General features: G+C 31.3%; 1 protein-coding gene across 3 annotated transcripts in view; it reads right to left on the bottom strand.

Annotated features, from left to right (window-relative positions):
• LOC148605418 (protein NSUN7-like) overlaps positions 1 to 18,235 on the bottom strand; it is a 64,469-nt gene that overhangs the window by 8,843 nt on the left and 37,391 nt on the right. For all 3 annotated transcript variants that reach the window (XM_088548071.1, XM_088548073.1, XM_088548072.1), the window contains 6 exons: positions 13,529 to 13,812; positions 10,232 to 10,415; positions 8,814 to 9,024; positions 5,600 to 5,743; positions 5,273 to 5,374; positions 4,324 to 4,574 (listed from right to left, as the gene is read on the bottom strand). In XM_088548071.1, the coding sequence (XP_088404197.1) occupies positions 4,324 to 4,574; positions 5,273 to 5,374; positions 5,600 to 5,743; positions 8,814 to 9,024; positions 10,232 to 10,415; positions 13,529 to 13,812 (1,176 nt within the window). The remainder of the gene's footprint in view (positions 1 to 4,323; positions 4,575 to 5,272; positions 5,375 to 5,599; positions 5,744 to 8,813; positions 9,025 to 10,231; positions 10,416 to 13,528; positions 13,813 to 18,235) is intronic.

The raw sequence follows: 18,235 nt of genomic DNA, 5'->3' as shown, positions 1-18,235 counted from the left end.
AAATTTCATCAGGTAATGGTCATTTAATCATGGGAAACCAGTTCTATCCCCTGAACATCACCATTTTTTGGGCTATAATATAGACAATCAGAAACAAAATTTCACTATTGAAAAAAATATTTTTGCATGATTTTTAAAAGGACAGATACTATTTCCTTTAGCAATAATGACATTTACGTACTTGGTTTCTAAGACGCTGGCAAACTTTCCTAAAGTATGTATATAAGCATGACTATGAATTTCTTAATGTATTTTATTAATGCCCATTAAAATCCAATGACACACGTTTTAAATAACCTACTGACACAGAACAGAAAAGGAAAAAGAGAACTGACACATCTTCAGAACAGATAAAAAATTGTAGCTGTTTTTGATTTGAGAAATATTCATTTAGTCTTTGAAAACAGACTCTTACCGGTATACAATTTTTTCATATATTTCTTTAAAACTAAAAAAAACTATCATTTTAAAACCTCATCAAAATGTAATTATAGTTGCAATAATTAGTTTTGTAGAAAATATCATTTAATAACTGCATTTATTATGCAACAAAATTTCTAAATTTATTTTTATTGCCAAAAAAACTGATTTTCTCATGTATCTAATAAAACACAATAAATAACATTAAGAAAAATATGCCTTGGAGATCAAGGACATGTCCCAATTAAGAAAATGCAGAATAAAAAAGAAGTTTCTGAGGTATTTTAAATTTTATTTAGGTACACATGTTTTAGAAAATATATCTTATAAAAGCTAACAGCAGCCTACTGTATATTTATTAATTTAGCTATTTTTCTCGGTGGACATAAAAGGGCAAAAAAAAGTACTCAAAAGATTGACTTTATAACACTAAATAATACTAATCATTTTTGCAAACCATGAAAACTGATACCCACAATTATCCCCACTTGACATAATCCACAAAAACTGATTTGTTTACAGCATCTCATTTTTATGATAGAAACTGAAGGAGAGACATGAAATGTCAGTTTTAGTCTACAAGTTATTCAACCTTGACCTTTTTGTCAGTAATCAAAATAACACTACGGTACTTAGGGAAGTGGAGTCACGTTTTCTTTCAAAAAGCTCACTTCAAAGCCAGGGTGGACCTTGAAAAGTAAAACACACATACTTGCTTGAAACCAACAATGCCTTGGAGTTGTATGTGTTTAGATTGCTTTATTTAAATAGAGGTAGTTCCAAACCTCCTTTTTTTCATTGGAAAATTATGCAATTCTGTATAAATTTTTTGGCAAACATGAGCAAACAAGAGCCTGGTCCCCCACCTTTTTATAACTTTCTGGATCAAGCTTTCCTCCTCAACAAACTTCTGGATCAGGCCACGGATGATATACAAGTTGTATCAATCTGATAAGAAAGACTGGTAATTATGAACCAACATTGACCTTTTGGCTTGTAATGAAATAGTCTGTTGTGTTTCCTTTTTATACTCAGTCGACCAAATTGTTTTTGAAACATTTATTCACCAAGCGATCATGTTCTAAATAACTGCAGGACTTTGATGTAATGATCAACAATAACAGTGCTAACCTCAATTGTAAAGAAGCAACAAAAAAAACCAACCAATCGTGTTGCTAGATGTAACCAGCAACTACAGAGTATTAGCAGATCATTACAGTACGTTATAGTCACAAATTTAAAAAGAAAATGATGCATTTATGCAAATTTAAACAGCATGCATGCTGTTCCATTGACTACCATGCAACCAACCCAGACATTAATCCCTAAGCTATGCTTACATGAACAATGAACATTTAAATATCAATAGAAATTGTAATGATAAAAACAAAGTGGCATCCTTAGTTACAGGCTTGAAAACACAATATGCAATAAACATAACAAAACTGAAGTCTTCAATTAGTGAACAGTAAACCTGTCCTAAACAAACCCTGAGTGAACCAAATCAACGTTTCAAATTTTCTTTCAAGAGCGGAAGGTTTTGGACTTTGTTATCTTTTTTAAATATCAAATCCTGTGAAAACAAACCAAGTTCTTCATTTGAAAGTGGTACGCATTTAATAGGACTTACACTGTATAAAATTAGAGCGAGTGAAATAGTATGCTTTAGATAGCACTAATCCACTGTATATAATTAGAGCAACTTAAATAGTTAACTTCCGAGGATCAGTTAATCAAAAACCAACATTCAACTATGAGAAAGGATGCATTTGCAATATGAAAAGGGCAAAAATTTTTTGAAAACAAAAATATGTCATGTGCCACCTACTGCCTGGTTTTGCATGGACACCCTCTTTAAAGTAATAGTTCTATATCATCAAGAACAAAAAGAGACTATAAATAATTAACCAACATTAACAAGGCCCCAGTGTGTATCAGCAAGCTTCACTAAGTTTGGTTTCAAGTCATAAATTTCTCATTTAAAGAGCTTTTGTTCCATTTAAAGTATCAAATTAGTTTAAATTTCATTTTTTAAACTTATCAAAACTTCCTGTTTTTATTTACTAGCCCTTATCAACTTTACATGTTTTTAATCAATTTGTACAGTAAAACTTGTCTAAAACAGACACTCTTTGATGTTTCATATATCAATTTAACATTTATACAGTATTTTCAATAGTAATAATATGATTAGTATTTTCATAATTAAAAAAAATTTAACCTGGATAAACTGAACACCTGTCTATACCAAATATGCTCTACTATGCATTAAAACTTTCTAGTTAAGGAGATAGACCTAGGGTAAGGGACATAACTCTTGAAATCAGTGATATATTTGTATCATATTCAATTTCGCAAAAGCCTATCAAACTTTCATTTGAAAACAATGAAATCAATCCAAGTTACTTTGATGCTTACATGAGATTGATGTCAAATGCTGAATACAAACTTTTCAATGATTTGTAAGAGTTGTGTCCCTTACTCTAGGTGAACCTCCTCAAGACAAGTTGCAGTGTAATGACATTATTTCACAGAAGTCATGGATTGAGCTGAATTTCAATTTTATTCTTAGGACCCCTCTGTCCTCTTGAATAAATATATAAATATACCTGGATATTTCAAATAAGGGCTATTCCAGGAAAAAAACTGTATGGAAAGGGTTGGACAGCATATTTTATTATATTCCACCACCTATGGAATTAAAATAAAGTTTTCATAGCAATATATTACTATGTATGCTTTGAAATACCCCCATCCATACATTTAAAAAAAAATTCTGTCCATTTCCCCCATACATATTTTCCATGAATAGCCATTATGAAAGGTAAAGACACTGCAGTTTTTTTTTGTCATTTAAAAATAAAATTCATTTCAAATATAGATCAATTTAAATTACATCTAAAGTGCTTTTGTCTTTTAAAAATAATTACACTAAGTATATTGGTATTTTCAATTTGAAAAATAAAAGAAATAGTGTTTTGATCAATACATGTATTTCGTTTCTATTTGAAATTCTGCAGATCAATGTTTTGGTTTGTTCAATGAAAGAAATAGCTATGTTTCTGGTGTACCATACATGACACTCATAAGTAGTGCTTTGTTTAAAGCTATTAGGTTAAAACTAATGTTTAAAAAATCTAGGTTGTTAAAATGTTTTAATGAAAATTTATTGATCCTCGTTGAAAGTATATTTTGCACTAAATGTTTTAATGACCAAAAAGTGACAAAAAATGTCTAAAGTGATATTTTACATTGATTTCAAATGATATTAAAAGAATGTAAATTGGTATAAATTATTTTCTGTCAAAACTAGATTATTTTAATGGATGTTTAGTTTTCAAAAGCATAATGGATGGAAATTATCAGAGTAAATATTGTTATTAATAAAATGTTTAAAACAATCTAAAGACAATAGATGATTTGTAAAGTGCTTATATCTTTGAAGCCAGCTGATACATAAATAGCAGTATGGCATTTTTGACAATAGCTATATCGTCATTTAAAAAATAATATTTATCACCAAGCAGTACTTGAAAAACATTGCGGTTAATTATTCAATTTATTAAAGAAATAGATTATGAAATAGGTCTTCAGTACTTTTCTCTCTCAATATATTGTTAGAATGAAGTTTACATGTACTTAGACAGACAACAAAATGACAAAATGGAGAAAACGGGCAAAAACTTTGGTCCTCTTCAATGCCTTTTAAATAGCACTTGTTACTGGTGTTCAAAAGATTTCTATTCAGTTTTACCAGAAATAACTCACATTGACATTACTAGATGAACTTGATTGTTTAAAATGATGTAAAAATGTCTCAATCATGCAAAATTACAGGAAAACATGTCGTTTCTTTTAAAGTTATTGTAGTACAGACAATCTGTGTATCGTTATGACAATTACCTCTCTTGTTACCACAGCAACAAAACAACCACTTGATCTCTCTGTTGGAGGAAATTTAATGTACTTCCCAACAATCCCAACTCTGTTTTCTATCTCCTCTGCAGAAAAGGGTAATACAGGGGGGACAACTCTCCAGGGAAATTTTCTCTGCTGTATCATATTTGTATATTCCACTGATTTAAGTACGACATTTTCATTCTCAGCTTCATGTATTGATCTTGTCATATAGACCACAGCTTGCACCTTGGAGACTGCAATGTGCAAAGAAATATTGATTAAATATGGAAAAAAGAAAGTTTGATATCCGCAACATGTAGAAAAGATAAGGAAACATAAAACGGTCTTGAGCATAGCATACTGAACATTTCAAATCAATTATCTGAAAAAGCAGTGAGGAAGTTTATTTTGACATTAATTTCAATTAGTATCTAGTGAAACTAATTTGATAAGACATGGAGTTAATTTGAAAAAAAAAATCAATTAAAAAATTCTGTTTAAAAAATAACAATACTAACATTTTTGTCTATGTAACATATTACAAAAACTTCTCCCCATCAAAGACAAATAGGAGAAGTGAGAATAAACATGGAGAAGTTTCTGCTCATTTCTCCTTCTAGATTGTACCCCAACACTAAAAATTTCATCAGTATAAATTGTGAACCATCTTGATAAGTTATTTCTAAATGATTTACATTTTATAATAATCAGGAATAAGACAACATTTACCTCATTTACAAACATCTACATATGATGCCTAACCTTTAAAGTTTCATCAGAATCTATCAAGCTGTTTAGTAGGAGTAATCTATTAAAATGTTTTGTGCCACAGACAGATCGAAAAACAGACAATGTGATTCCTTTTTATTCTCTAAACATTGTACATTTGTATTACAAGAAGTTTGGACCAACAGATGGTCAAACAGACAGACTTCATATAATGAGGACTTACATTTCATTGCATGTTTCATGATACCCATGTGACCAGAACTAAGCTGGGATATTTTGGTCATATCCACCTCCCCTGTTGACATATCCTTCAGAATTTTCATGTCTGAAAAAGGAAGTAGGAAAAAATTATGTTTTAAAAGAAATTGATATAACATTCATATACTGCATGATAGAAGTGGGTTCTTTTACCCTACAGTTTACTTAGGCTTTTCAACAAGTTCAGAAACAAATTTTAACCTCCAATGATGTAATCAGGAAATACATTAATCAATGTTTAGGCCATCAAAACCAAAATTCAAAGAAGGGCAAAAAAAGACTCTAAACATACCTTCCCCTTCATTGACAATAAAATCCACTGGATTGGTCACACCTGATCGACTACAGTCTGCTGTTATTAGGATTACTCTGACATTTTTGAATTTACTATCATCTGTATCAACCTCAAGGAAGGATTCAGTTGGAACTTTGATTCCTGGAAAATAAAATTGCAAGAATATAACATGGAGCCGTTTGCCAAGAGTCCACAAAACTCAAAGAAATTTTTGGAAAAAATGTGATATCATCCAACCTTCCAAGTTTTACCAACATCCAACTAACTTCAATCAAAATTAAGGATTTTCAAGCAAAACAAAGAGACTTTTTCATTGACATCCCAATTCAAACTAAAACATGCTCTAAATAAATACTAATTCAGTAAAAAGAAAAACGAGACCAATACATGTCTGGACCTGCATCAGCGCCTTATATTTGTCAGCATATAATTTAGGGTCTTCAATATGTATCTAAACACAAATTAAGTTAAAAAACTATATCATGGGTTACAAATTTCCATGTTTAATTTCCTAATGACAGCATATACTGCTGGAAAAATGGGTAGTTCAAGATGCTCAAATAGTATGAAAAAATTAATTTAATTTTTTCCATAAGAAGAGTGCATATCTTGAATATGTAAATAATCACTGGGCAAAGTTTGAATAATATTGCTTCAACACATTTTAAGTTACACTTTACGAAAAGTAGGTACCATTTACAACACGAAGTGACAAAAATGGCTAAGTTCAACATGCTCAAAATGTATGAAAAAAATAATTGAATTTCTCCATTATATGAGGTGCACATCTTCAACATGTATACAATCACTGTAAAAAGTTTGAATAATATTGCTTAAATTCTGTTTGAGTTACAGACTACACAAAGTGAGTACCCAATAATGTGATAGACACACAGATGGATGGACACAAGGACAGATATAGTGGAGTGGCTACCAGACCTGTTGGTGACACAGGTAAAAAGAAAGAAAAAGAACCAGGTTAAACTCAAATACAAAGCCGCAAATTAAAAAGAATATCATAATTGTTCAAACAAACATGCAATGAAACAACTTTGACACTCAGAAATCGTAGAACTGCATGTTAAAACACCATTTAAATATCAGGAAGTTGATGGCTAATTAAATGGAAATAAAAAACGGTTACATAACACAATCATGATATCATGTAATTCATTAATAAATCATGGTATAAATACTGTATTGCAGACTAGTGATGAAGCAAATTCTGATGTACCAGTAGTTTAAATCAACCATGCAAAATATTTTTTGATGAAAGTTCTTTTAATATAAAAAACAGATAGCTGGATCATGGTATAATACTTTATCGCAGACTGGTGATGAAGCAGAATTCTGATTTACCTGAAGATTTAACCTACCATGCAAAATTAATTTTTACAAAGGTTTCATTCAGGGAAACAACAAGTAGTTGGATCATGGTGTAAAGACCTTATTGCAGACTGGTGATGAAGAAGAATGCTGACTTACCCAAAGTTTAAATCTACCATGCAAATTTGGTAAATTTTTCTAATGAAGACTGAGTCAAGATAATGAATGGATAAACCAAAAATTAACACTACCTTGCAAAAGCGTTTTTGTGAAAATTCCATTAAGAGAATCAATAGACAGAGGATTCAGAACTCGGAGGACAAGAGATGAAGAAGAAGCAAAGAAAAAAGAGAAGGATCAAATAACAACAAAAAAGAAATAAAAATATCAGTTTTCAGAAGTCATCATGAATTATTGTAATGCTTATAAAGAATCCTTTTAAACAAATATGCTATACCAAAAAAATAAAAATTTTATATACTTCACAAATACACATCACTTAAATAGTAAACTTCGACTGAGAGTAATTCTCTCTTAAGATCCGCCGATGGTTTGTGAATCAAACACTTGATTTAATCAATATTTGCAGACAAACAAGAAAAGGAGTTTAAAATTTACAAGATTTCAATAACAAGTTCAATATTACTGTTATAATCTACAGAGTAAAAAATCCTGGATCAAAAGTCAAGGCAAAATTGAAAGAGATCAGATTTAAATATCCCAAAAGTATTTGCCACTTTGAACCTTGACCCTACAAACATCATTTAATATTGGGGGTATAAATACGGGAAAGTTTATAAAATATTTATAGCCCTACTTAACTCTCATACTTAGGAGTAAACTGTATGTAAATTAAGAAAAAATTTTGTAAGCTGCCAAGAAGAGGTATTTTACAGGATTCAATTTCCAGACTCACACCCCAAGATTTTGAAAGACAAGATTATTCAAGTATCCATACCACAAACACTGTAAATTTTAAGACGTTACATAAGGAGAATTTGATGATAATTTATGATAAAGTTTTACAATATACTCCATATGAGGAAGGCCAGGTTTGGAAAGAGATAATAGAATTCTTGGTAGATTTTATAACATTTAAGGTCATGTAGTTTAAAATTTATGGTCCAAAATGTTATGAAATCCTAGCAACTTAAGTAAGTTATAGATGCTTGAATTCCTAGCTCTAAGTATGTCAATAAGATTTGAAATACGCTTCAAGAAGTCATACTCCTGGTTTGTTAATTATGAATATGAGGTTAAATTTGTTAAATTTTTTTAGTGACTGGGGTTAAAATTTTGAGAATGGGCCATTTTTATGATATTCAGAATATCAATTGGCCTTTATTTAAATTTTTTTGGAAAAAAATTGTGATTTCAATGGGGCATTTCCAGCAGGAATGTGATAAAAGCACATGACCCTCTCTAATCCCAATCAATGATTTATATATTTTTGCAAGCCATTTATTATGAGGGCAGGAGTTGTTTCATTTAACTTTTATACACCCCCACCCATCCCCCAAAAAACAAAAAAAAAACCAAAAAAATGAAAAAATTACGAGCAATGGTCACTAAATTGATACCTCCTCACTCCCAATTTGATAACATATATCTTTTAGCTTCTACATTGATTTGGGTCAAAATTTAAAAAATAGTGCCCAACAGTAATATGTAGTAAAGACTGTGAAAGTTTCATTAAACTCCATTCAATTGTGTAGAATGAGTTATGAATAAGAGATTGGCACCGCTCTTAACAAAATAAGGTAAAGAAGGAAGGAAGGACTGACACCCCTGTCGCTTACCCTCCCTCCCCAAACGAACTTTTTGTGTGGTGGAGGGGTTAAAAATCTACTCTAACTACTAATTTATCCAAATTCCACCAACATACCTTTAATGCCACACTTCTCAAACTGCCCTTGTATCCTCTTGGCTTCTGGTGTGGACTTTGCACCATATGCCCATATATGGCAGTTACTACTATGCATGAGGCTGGCAATGTGTGCCGTTGTCAGACCTGAACCAATGTTAACATGAATGATGTCAGTGTCATCACCTAACAAATGTTTAATGGAATGAGGTGCTATACAGCTTGATTTGTCCTGAAACCATAAAAAAATTACATACTTTAGTCAATGTAAGTAGCTACAAGCTGACAACAGACCAGGGCCCAGTTTCATAAAAAAAATTCTGAAATTGAGATTTTCCTCAAATCCTTGAATTTTTCTTAAATCTTCTATTTCAAGCCGTCTGATTGGTTGAAATTTGAGTCGAGGAAGGATTTGAGGAAAACCTCAATTTGAGCATCTTTTTCTGCTTCTAATTTTAATTTGATTTGATGTTCAATATTCATAGATTAAATAACCAGAAAGTTAAGACAGGTTAATTCATTAACCAGAAAGTTAAGACAGGTTAATTCATTAACTAGAAAAACTGAGCATTGTTCAATAAATTGATATCCCACCATTCACCAATTCACTAACCTTGTGACCCCCACATTGACTCGGATCAAAATCTGAAATGTGAGGTGCACACAGAATTTTCTATTAATTCCCATTCTTTCATGGCAATTATGTATTTGAGATAATCCAGGTCTTTGATACAAACTTTATTTTTTGCCAACTGGCTAGTCATTCCAAATTTTTTTTTTTTACACCAACCAGAAATAGATTTTGTGAAGCAATGTGACGTAATATCTTTTTATTGCCACTTGGCAAATCACTGGTCAGTGATCCTGTAACTTTCTTTTTAATTTTATACTGCAACCGCTCTATATGAGAAGTAAAAATATATTGACTGTATATTTACAGGTGATATATACAGTCACTGACTACATCTAACTTTCTTTTGTGACATCACAAACATTTCACTGTTTTGAGGTTGGCAGGAAATCCTTATCTTCAAATAAAAAACATTGTTTTACTTGATTAAAATGTCATTTTTAAACACCGCCTCAGATTTTCTTGCTGTTCCAAGCCTCATCCGTTTATCAGTTTACTTTTATGTTAAGTCAGTGCAATGTTATTGTCTATATACACAGCTACTGTAAACGTACTAATTTTCGTTGTGTACAAATTTTTGCTATTTTTTGCAGTGGGCAGAAATATGCAAAAAATAGTACATGCAAAAATTTATTTTTAACACTATATAATGCTAATCATTGTTTTTTGAAACCACGAAAATTGATACCCTCAAATATGTTTACTTGACAGAATCAGCGGAAATTAGCGATGGAGAAAATTAATACACTTACAGTATGCCCATTGTCAAAAAAATTGACAAATACGAATATTCTTTACAAAAGAATACCTGTATAACTGTTCTTCCGGAAATAAAGAGATCATTACCCACTAAGTCTTCTCGACATTCCCCAGGGAACATGAGAACATCATTACACATAGGGTCAACAGCAAATTGTTTATCTACCAACTTTTCGTCACTGTTGACTACCGTAAAACCCTCATCTTTGAACTGTTCTATTGCTTCTGATATACTGAAATGTAGAAATGAATTCATAGAAAAAAATGGATTTATATCATGTTTGCAACTAACATAAACAAAATAATAAGAGAACCTAAGTAAACCACTTGTGCTAAACAGAAAGTAAATAACTGAGGAACCTGGAAAGGGGAGATATGGTATAAGTTGTCATGCAAAAGCAATGTACAAAATATCTAAGCATTTCCTCCAACAGAAGCTGAGAACTTAATTGTAACAGACAGACAGACTGACAAACATGCAGACAAGGTGATTGCAATATAGAGAAGAGCGGGAGCAAAAGTCAAAGGTGATACAATAAAACCTTTCTAAACCAAGCCCTGAATAAACAATAAACCTGTCTAAACCAGACACCTGCTGAAGTCCGTTTATATCTGTTTAAATGCACATTGAACCAGTGTAAGTTGAACACCTGTTTGAAATGAACAAATTCTTCAGTTCAAAATAGATTTGATCTAATTGAGGCATCTTTGATGATGATGATCAAATAAAAAACAAAACATGACACAACAATTCACAGAAAAACTTGTCTTTGTAAAAAAAAAAACAGCTGTATAAAAAAAAAACATACAAAAATAGTTGTAGGATTATCAGTAGTGAATTTATTGAAGCTTTATGGTGCTCGTACACTTACAGGGCATGCTAAGATGATATTCAGGGGATAGAGTTCAAAATATTCAATGGATTAAATAAAAATCATTTGATGAATTTCCATAGATAGTTGATTGGATAATAAGGAAAGAAATTTAAACTTCTGGTTTTTTTGGAGGTTTTTCTATGACAGACAGCCCATGACAGGTAGGTGCAAACGACTGTGTCTGTCATGGGTAAAATGGCCACAATCACAAATCACAATATGTAAAGTAAAATTAGTCCAGGAAAGTTCAGAGGGTTGATGAATAAATTAATCTTTTTGTACACAGCTCCACATCTTTGTATTACAATTTGTATATTAGTTCATTCAAATTACACAAAAAGAATTATTTACTTTATAATGGAATGTTCTGGGTGATTACTGTCAATTGCACATGGTTAATCAGGGCCCAGGAATACGGTTTACACATATTTTATGCAAATTACTCATTGACATTTATTGTAATTCCACAGCTTTTGGCAGTAAAACTCTTATACATGTCTCTATTGGATATCTGGGATATCTTCCACAAGTGTGAGAAGTTTGGTCTTTTGACGAGTGGAGCGCAGCAGTACAAGTGAATAGGATGAATTTCTCGTGGAGGAAATCCTACATCTTCAATAAGGACTCAGGTGATAACTATTTCTCGTACTCGTGGAGGAAATCCTAGATCTTCAATAAGGACTCAGGTGATAACTATTATTCATTCAATATCTATAAAAATATCTTATTATAGTTAAGATCTCCTTCTCAACTGTCCAGCCAACTACCTGGGATTATATTTATCTACTGAACATTATCAATATATGTGCTATAATTGTCCAAACACCTTTTTGTTCAATTTTCTCGTGGTTGCAAGCTAAATAAGACATCTCAATTTTACCAAGACATTTTTTTTAGAAATGTTTAAACACTCCAGTACCATATAAAAAGTTCTCCAAACTTAAATTCTTCTGTCCAAAATCAATAGATGAAAATAAAATACTTGACCATAGCACAATTTTTAGCACTTAAATTCATATTCAATTCAACCTTAACCCATTTACATGATATCTCTTAATTTTCATAAATTGCTTGATGATTTTTGCTATGATAATTTTGTTCTACTTTTCAGATTTAAATTTTTGAACCCACCGGAGATTACCCCAAACTCAATAACATTAAAACTCTATCCAATTACCATTTTCATGCAAATTTGAATAAAAATGATAAAAATTTTGAACTCAATTTTAAAGATAAGACTTCATTGGCTAATTAAACTCAAGTTCCGTTAATTGACAATTTTGAACCTTTCAAATGAAGCGAAACATTGACAGTAAAATTTTAGCAGTGTATTACAATAATTGTACTGATAAGACTTTGGTGACCAATTAAATTCAGATTCCTCAACATGTTGTTTAGAAAAAAATGCTGTTTTTAATGTTTTAATGAAACAAACAAGAGAGATAGTATACCAGTGAATTACAAGCGATATAGTAATCAATATTACGATGAGTTATATTGGAACTGACGACCTTGTCTAAATTAGAGATGTTTGGCTATTCGACATCAAATTTAGTTAAGTGATCGAGTTGGCGGGAACTGAGTGAAAAAACAATATTAGCCAAGTAATTAAATCACATAAATAGGTTTAATTTTCTGTTATCAACGACAATGATTTGTTTGGATTTTAGATTGATTTTGTGATAGAAATTGGCAGTATACAGAAAAACTACAACTGATTGTAGATTTACTGTGTTTAAATAGAAATTGAATATAGAGTTGGCATTACACAAAAATTGGAAGTTTTACATAGAAAAATAGCATACATTCAAGATGAAGAAAGAAAATCTAGTATTACAAATTATTTCCTGTAAAGTGACAAGTGAAATTTGCCTTTGAAAAGTGACATTAATATGAAAGTTTTGACTACTCACAGGTTTCTATTGTGTGAATTCAAAGTTAAAGTTACATTTCCAAATTTGCTGTGGAAAATAGAAAATCTTCAAAATTCTGAAGCACTGACAATCATCACTTTATATAGATCTACTGCCACATCAGTAAAATATAGTTAGTACGATAGGGGTTCTCCTCAACACTCTATACACTTGTTCTTTAAAAATTTTTATCAAATGCTCCACTTATTTTTAAATTTGATCTCTTTTAAATAGCATCATGAAATACAAATAACATACAAAAAAACAAATTTGTTCAAACCTCAGCTGATTGTGGCGGGAACCGTTTACTGACAGAACCTTGGATAAAACCAACTTATTCTAGCAGATATTCAATTTCACTATCATCAATTTTTGTGACTTAGACTTTGTTAAACATGAATCCCATAATGAAGGGATTTATTTATGGCAATTAAATTTTTTATATTTTTTTTCTTGCTCCTAAATTTGGCAAAAATAAATTGTTTGCAAAAATGGTTTACCAAAGACAATATCTAAGGGAGGTAACCCCGTACTAGTTGACATTTTAACAAGACATACCTTATTTTAACCTGATTAATCCATGCGTAAACAGGAGTTTTAGAACCTATTGCCTCTTTGCTTCTGACCGCATCTGGAAGTAAATATTCTATAGAAGGCGCTGATGCTTTGATTCTGTGTCGTGCCAGAGCAGCGTTAAGTTTTGTTTTTATATCACATATTGCATCTTCAACATCAGAAGCCACCTGATCAAGAACTTCGTCTTTGAACGGAGTCCTTCTTTGAAATTTTCGACTTTGGTAATCACAAAGTATGACCATAACCATACCTAAGTCTTCTAAATGCTGGAAAAAAAATATTAGAAATATTTTATCATTGAACACATACCGTACGTGTATTAATCTAAACTGCAGGGCATAAGAAGAAGCATTATATTAAAATGGAAGGGGGAAGGGTCCACTGTGCATACCCCCCCCCCATTCATCAACTTCATGATGATTTTTAAGGACCGTTATACCTCTCCCATTCATGCATCAACTGGTCCTCAATTTATAATCTCAAGTTCTTTTACAGTATAAACCTTTATTTGTATCTCACTGTGTAAAAAATCCTAGATTTTTATGACTCAATCTTTAGAAAGTCTAAGTCATCCTGTGGTACTAAGTATCACATAAGCTGGTATGAGGCAACAGGTTTTAGATTTATATCCCTGTTTATAATGATGGACTATCAGCGACATCCTATTTATGTAATTTCTCTGTCAGTAGTGATGTTTTTAGGATGAGCTTTTAACACAGATGCACAGCGTGCATTCTAGGAGTTTCGCAAATTCCTTTTGATTAAGACATCAATGATACAATATTTTTAGCAGTGAATTATGAACAAAGTTAAATGTTATTTCAGTGCAAACAGCTGCATCCCTCATATAGGCATGGCCTAATTTCATCTTAAGAGTTTTTCATTCCTTTTCATTGTTAAAACAGTAAATGCCTGAAAAAGTCAACACTCAATTTTTTGTGAAGATCCCTGTTTAGACATTAAAAAAGTGACATATAAGGAATGTCTAAGATTCCTGATATAAAGTAACCTGTCTTAACCAAACACTTAACCAGACAATAAAATGTAAGGTATGATGGTATAAATGATCACTTCTATAGCTGACCTGAACAATCAACTTCAATAATTTAATTAATTTTCAACAGACTTAAATATAAAGTTGCATGCAAATACCCCCCCAACTCGTATAGGTCGATATCAGACAGCACAGAAAATTACTTACAAAGTATGCCCTATCTCTATAAAGCCACCCACCAAATTTCAAATAAATCCATCCATAGGGAGCTGAGATAATTGGAACAAAATCAAGCGGGGGAGAGGGGACAGACAAGGTGATTCCAGTATACCACCCACTTGTTGAATTGGGGTATAAAGAATTACAAGTCTGAGCTAGGGCCTTCATATTGGCCATAGTATGATCAGAATGTAAATTAAGTAGGTACAGTAACAGTAACATTAAGATCTTTTTAATTTATTTTTTAAAATTTACTATTTGAGAAATTCAATCATCTCAATGTATTGCTACCTCAATAATCAATATTCTTTCGGACAATTACCAATTGGTGTAAATCGTGTGCACAATGCTGAAAATCTAAATTAAATTGTCATCCAAAAAAGGGGAAAATTTCCAGAGTGGTAATTAAATAGACATAAATTGTCATCAAAATTGTTATTGTATCATAATAAATGGTTTAAAGATGGCAAAATCAATGCAAAATAGTTGCCATTAAACTAGAAAGGTGAGATTGCATAGCTACGGGGCTTTTAGATAGTGGTGGAAAATTGTTATGTATTCAGCCATAACAAAATCATGGTGATATTTATAATGTGTTGTCAACTGATTTGTTTTGGGTCAACACTGAGTAAACTGAAATAATTGAGAAAAGTATTTAACCTAGGCAACTGAAAAGATGTAAGAATAAGAGATAAGATATTAAAAGATGTTCGCTGGCCTCATTTTTGAATTTTGGTAAGATTTTCAGGATTGTCGGGTTTACCCAGTTAAATGCCTAAAGCATTTTTTTCATTCACCCCATGTTTTCACATATCATTATATATTGCTTTCCTGCCAAATTTTCAATTCCTTACACCTCAAAAAACAAGATCAAGAGGCTAAGGTAGAGACAGACAGGGTAAGTGAAACAGTATGTGAAAGAAAATATTGAAGGATTGAGGATGAGTTAAGAGATAGACAGAAAACCCAGACTGAATAGAAGAAAATGGTACAATCAACAGAATATACTAAGAGTGAGTAGACAAAACAAAACTTAAAACATAAATCTGCACAATTTTGTCATGCTAAAACAGAATTACTGACTGAATAATAGGGAAATAGTAAGTTTATTTTCCTCTCAGTTACAAATTTTGAACTCCGCTACATCTCAGGATAAAGTTGTACCTCTTATTACCCAGCCAATAAGTATAAAATAATGAAACTTTAAATTTGTCTAGTTAAGTATAAGTATATGTAAGTATCAGGCAAAAGAGGAAAAATCAGACACATGCATGTCAAAAACACGACCGATCTGACTATTTAATTTCACTCAAGGATGCTCTCTGTATTTGAAACAACAATTATTTGATCTCTGAATCACTGGATATGCTCAGAAATTTTTCAATAGAATGTTGAAAAATTAGGTTTTTAACAAAGTTTTCTGCCCATGATATGTTTATTTACAGTGCATTTCAATGAAATTGTATCGCAATTTACCAAACTGATATTGAAAATCTTGCTTTTTTTTCCTTGATTCTGATGGTACAAATAGTCAAATTAAACTATCAAAATAGTGGGTTTTTCATACCATGTTTCACCCACTGCCAGATTCTAACAGGTACTGACACTTAAGAAAGGTATTTGGAATATTCAGGGTTTGGTTTAGAGAAGTTTCATTGTATATGGCTTAATAATATAAGTATTACATCTCAGAAGAAATATTTGAAAAAAACCTACTGAATAATTCCTTCAGATCAGAGCTTTCTACAAAAATTGTATTTAAGCCAATGTCATAAACAGAAATAAATCGGTCAATACCTATAATGGCATGAGACATTAAAACCAATATCAAAGGTGACATGATTCCATCAGAACAATTTACGGCATTTCAACAATGTCTGAAACCCTGACGCTGTATAAATCATCTTTGAATGCCAATACCACGACAACAGCAGCAATCTGGGAGACGGTTTAGGGTTATATAATCAGTTTAATACTTTTATTAAAAGAGCAAATCAATGAAATCCATTTGTTTTCATAACTTATTGATAAGATGCTGAATGTCAGATTTGAGAAAAATGAGATATTTTTCATTTTACAATGATGCAATTGGCATTATAGCTTACGTCCAAAACTGGTGTATTATTTATTATTTTTAAGAGTCATATGTCATACATGTAGAAGCATGCACAGAAAAAAGGAATTCTGAGTGAAAGATAGAGTAGCAGTCAGTAAAACGGATCTTTAAGTGATTTCAAGATAATTTAAGGCAAGGTTTGAACTGTAACTCTGGGAAAGGAAAAATATGTAGAGTTAAGAGGAAATATTGACAAAGATAGTTAACTTTTAATAAATGCTATGTTTTTTTTAACTGCAAAAGTGAAAGAAGGATTATGAGAAATACAGAGATGATTGAAAATATGAAATTTTACTTCCTTTTTCTTTTAGAAAAAAAAAGTAAGGTGTAAAATGGAGAGGGGACAGGGACAATAGGATAAGTGATAAAATTAGCATTATTCCTAATTCCAGGTCCTTAAATTTTGATGCAAGACCACAGAAATTCCATATACCTAGGTCCTGGGCCTATCATACTTAACATTAACTCTTTATGGGGACCTTTCATTTTCTTCTGGTGGACCTTTCATTCAAGATCCAAAAAAAATCCAGGACCTTTCACCCTTAAAATTATATTTGAACCTATGCCAGAAACTTATATATTTTTCTCTTCTTATAACTTTTCTTTATTCTTCTGAAAAATTTGTTGTTTGGACAAGAATTAAGAGCAAGCTCAGGACAGCATTTCATTACAGAACATCTGTGAATTAAGTCTCAGTCTTTGTAAGAAACAGGCAGTGGGTGAAACATGGTATTCACCATTCTGAAAGTTTAACTTATTTACACCATCAGAATCAAGGAAAAAAGACCAGATTTTCCATATCATTTTGGTAGGTTATAATGTCCTTAAAATGCACTGAAACGAACAATTCAAGGGCAGATAACTCATTTTTCTAACATTCTGTTGAAAAATTTCTGACCAAAATTTAAATAATGGTGACTTTTCAAATAGAGAAAGCATCCTTGAGTGAAATTATATATAGTCATACCAATAGGGTTTTGACATACATGTTTCTATTTTTTTCCCATTTTGCCTGATTCATACAAAACCTTACACTTAAGTCCTATCTATCTTTAATAACACAGACATAATTAAATTTCTAAACTCAGCGTCACAATAGAAATGAAAATTATACAGTCAAACTTTCACCTCTAAAATCTGACGTTGTCCGGGTAGAGATATTCAAGTGAAAAAGTCGAATTTAAACACTTAAGAAAAAGTCAATAATCACAAATTTATTCACCTTTTTAAACAAAAAACCATCATGAATCGTGCAAGTAATGTAAAAATAATTGATAAACTTTGGCTTATATTGACTCAAGGTTTCATTATAGTAACAAGTATATTGAAATGTAGACATGACTTTTGACCGACAAATTTT

The sequence above is a fragment of the Perna viridis genome, chromosome 10 (assembly GCF_037379345.1).
Source record: "Perna viridis isolate PV_CMFRI_1.1 ecotype Kerala chromosome 10, ASM3737934v1, whole genome shotgun sequence".
NCBI classification, from domain to species: Eukaryota; Metazoa; Mollusca; class Bivalvia; order Mytilida; family Mytilidae; genus Perna; species Perna viridis.
The sequence above is the reverse complement of the archived record's forward strand: the minus strand, read 5'-3'. Positions and strand labels throughout refer to the sequence as shown.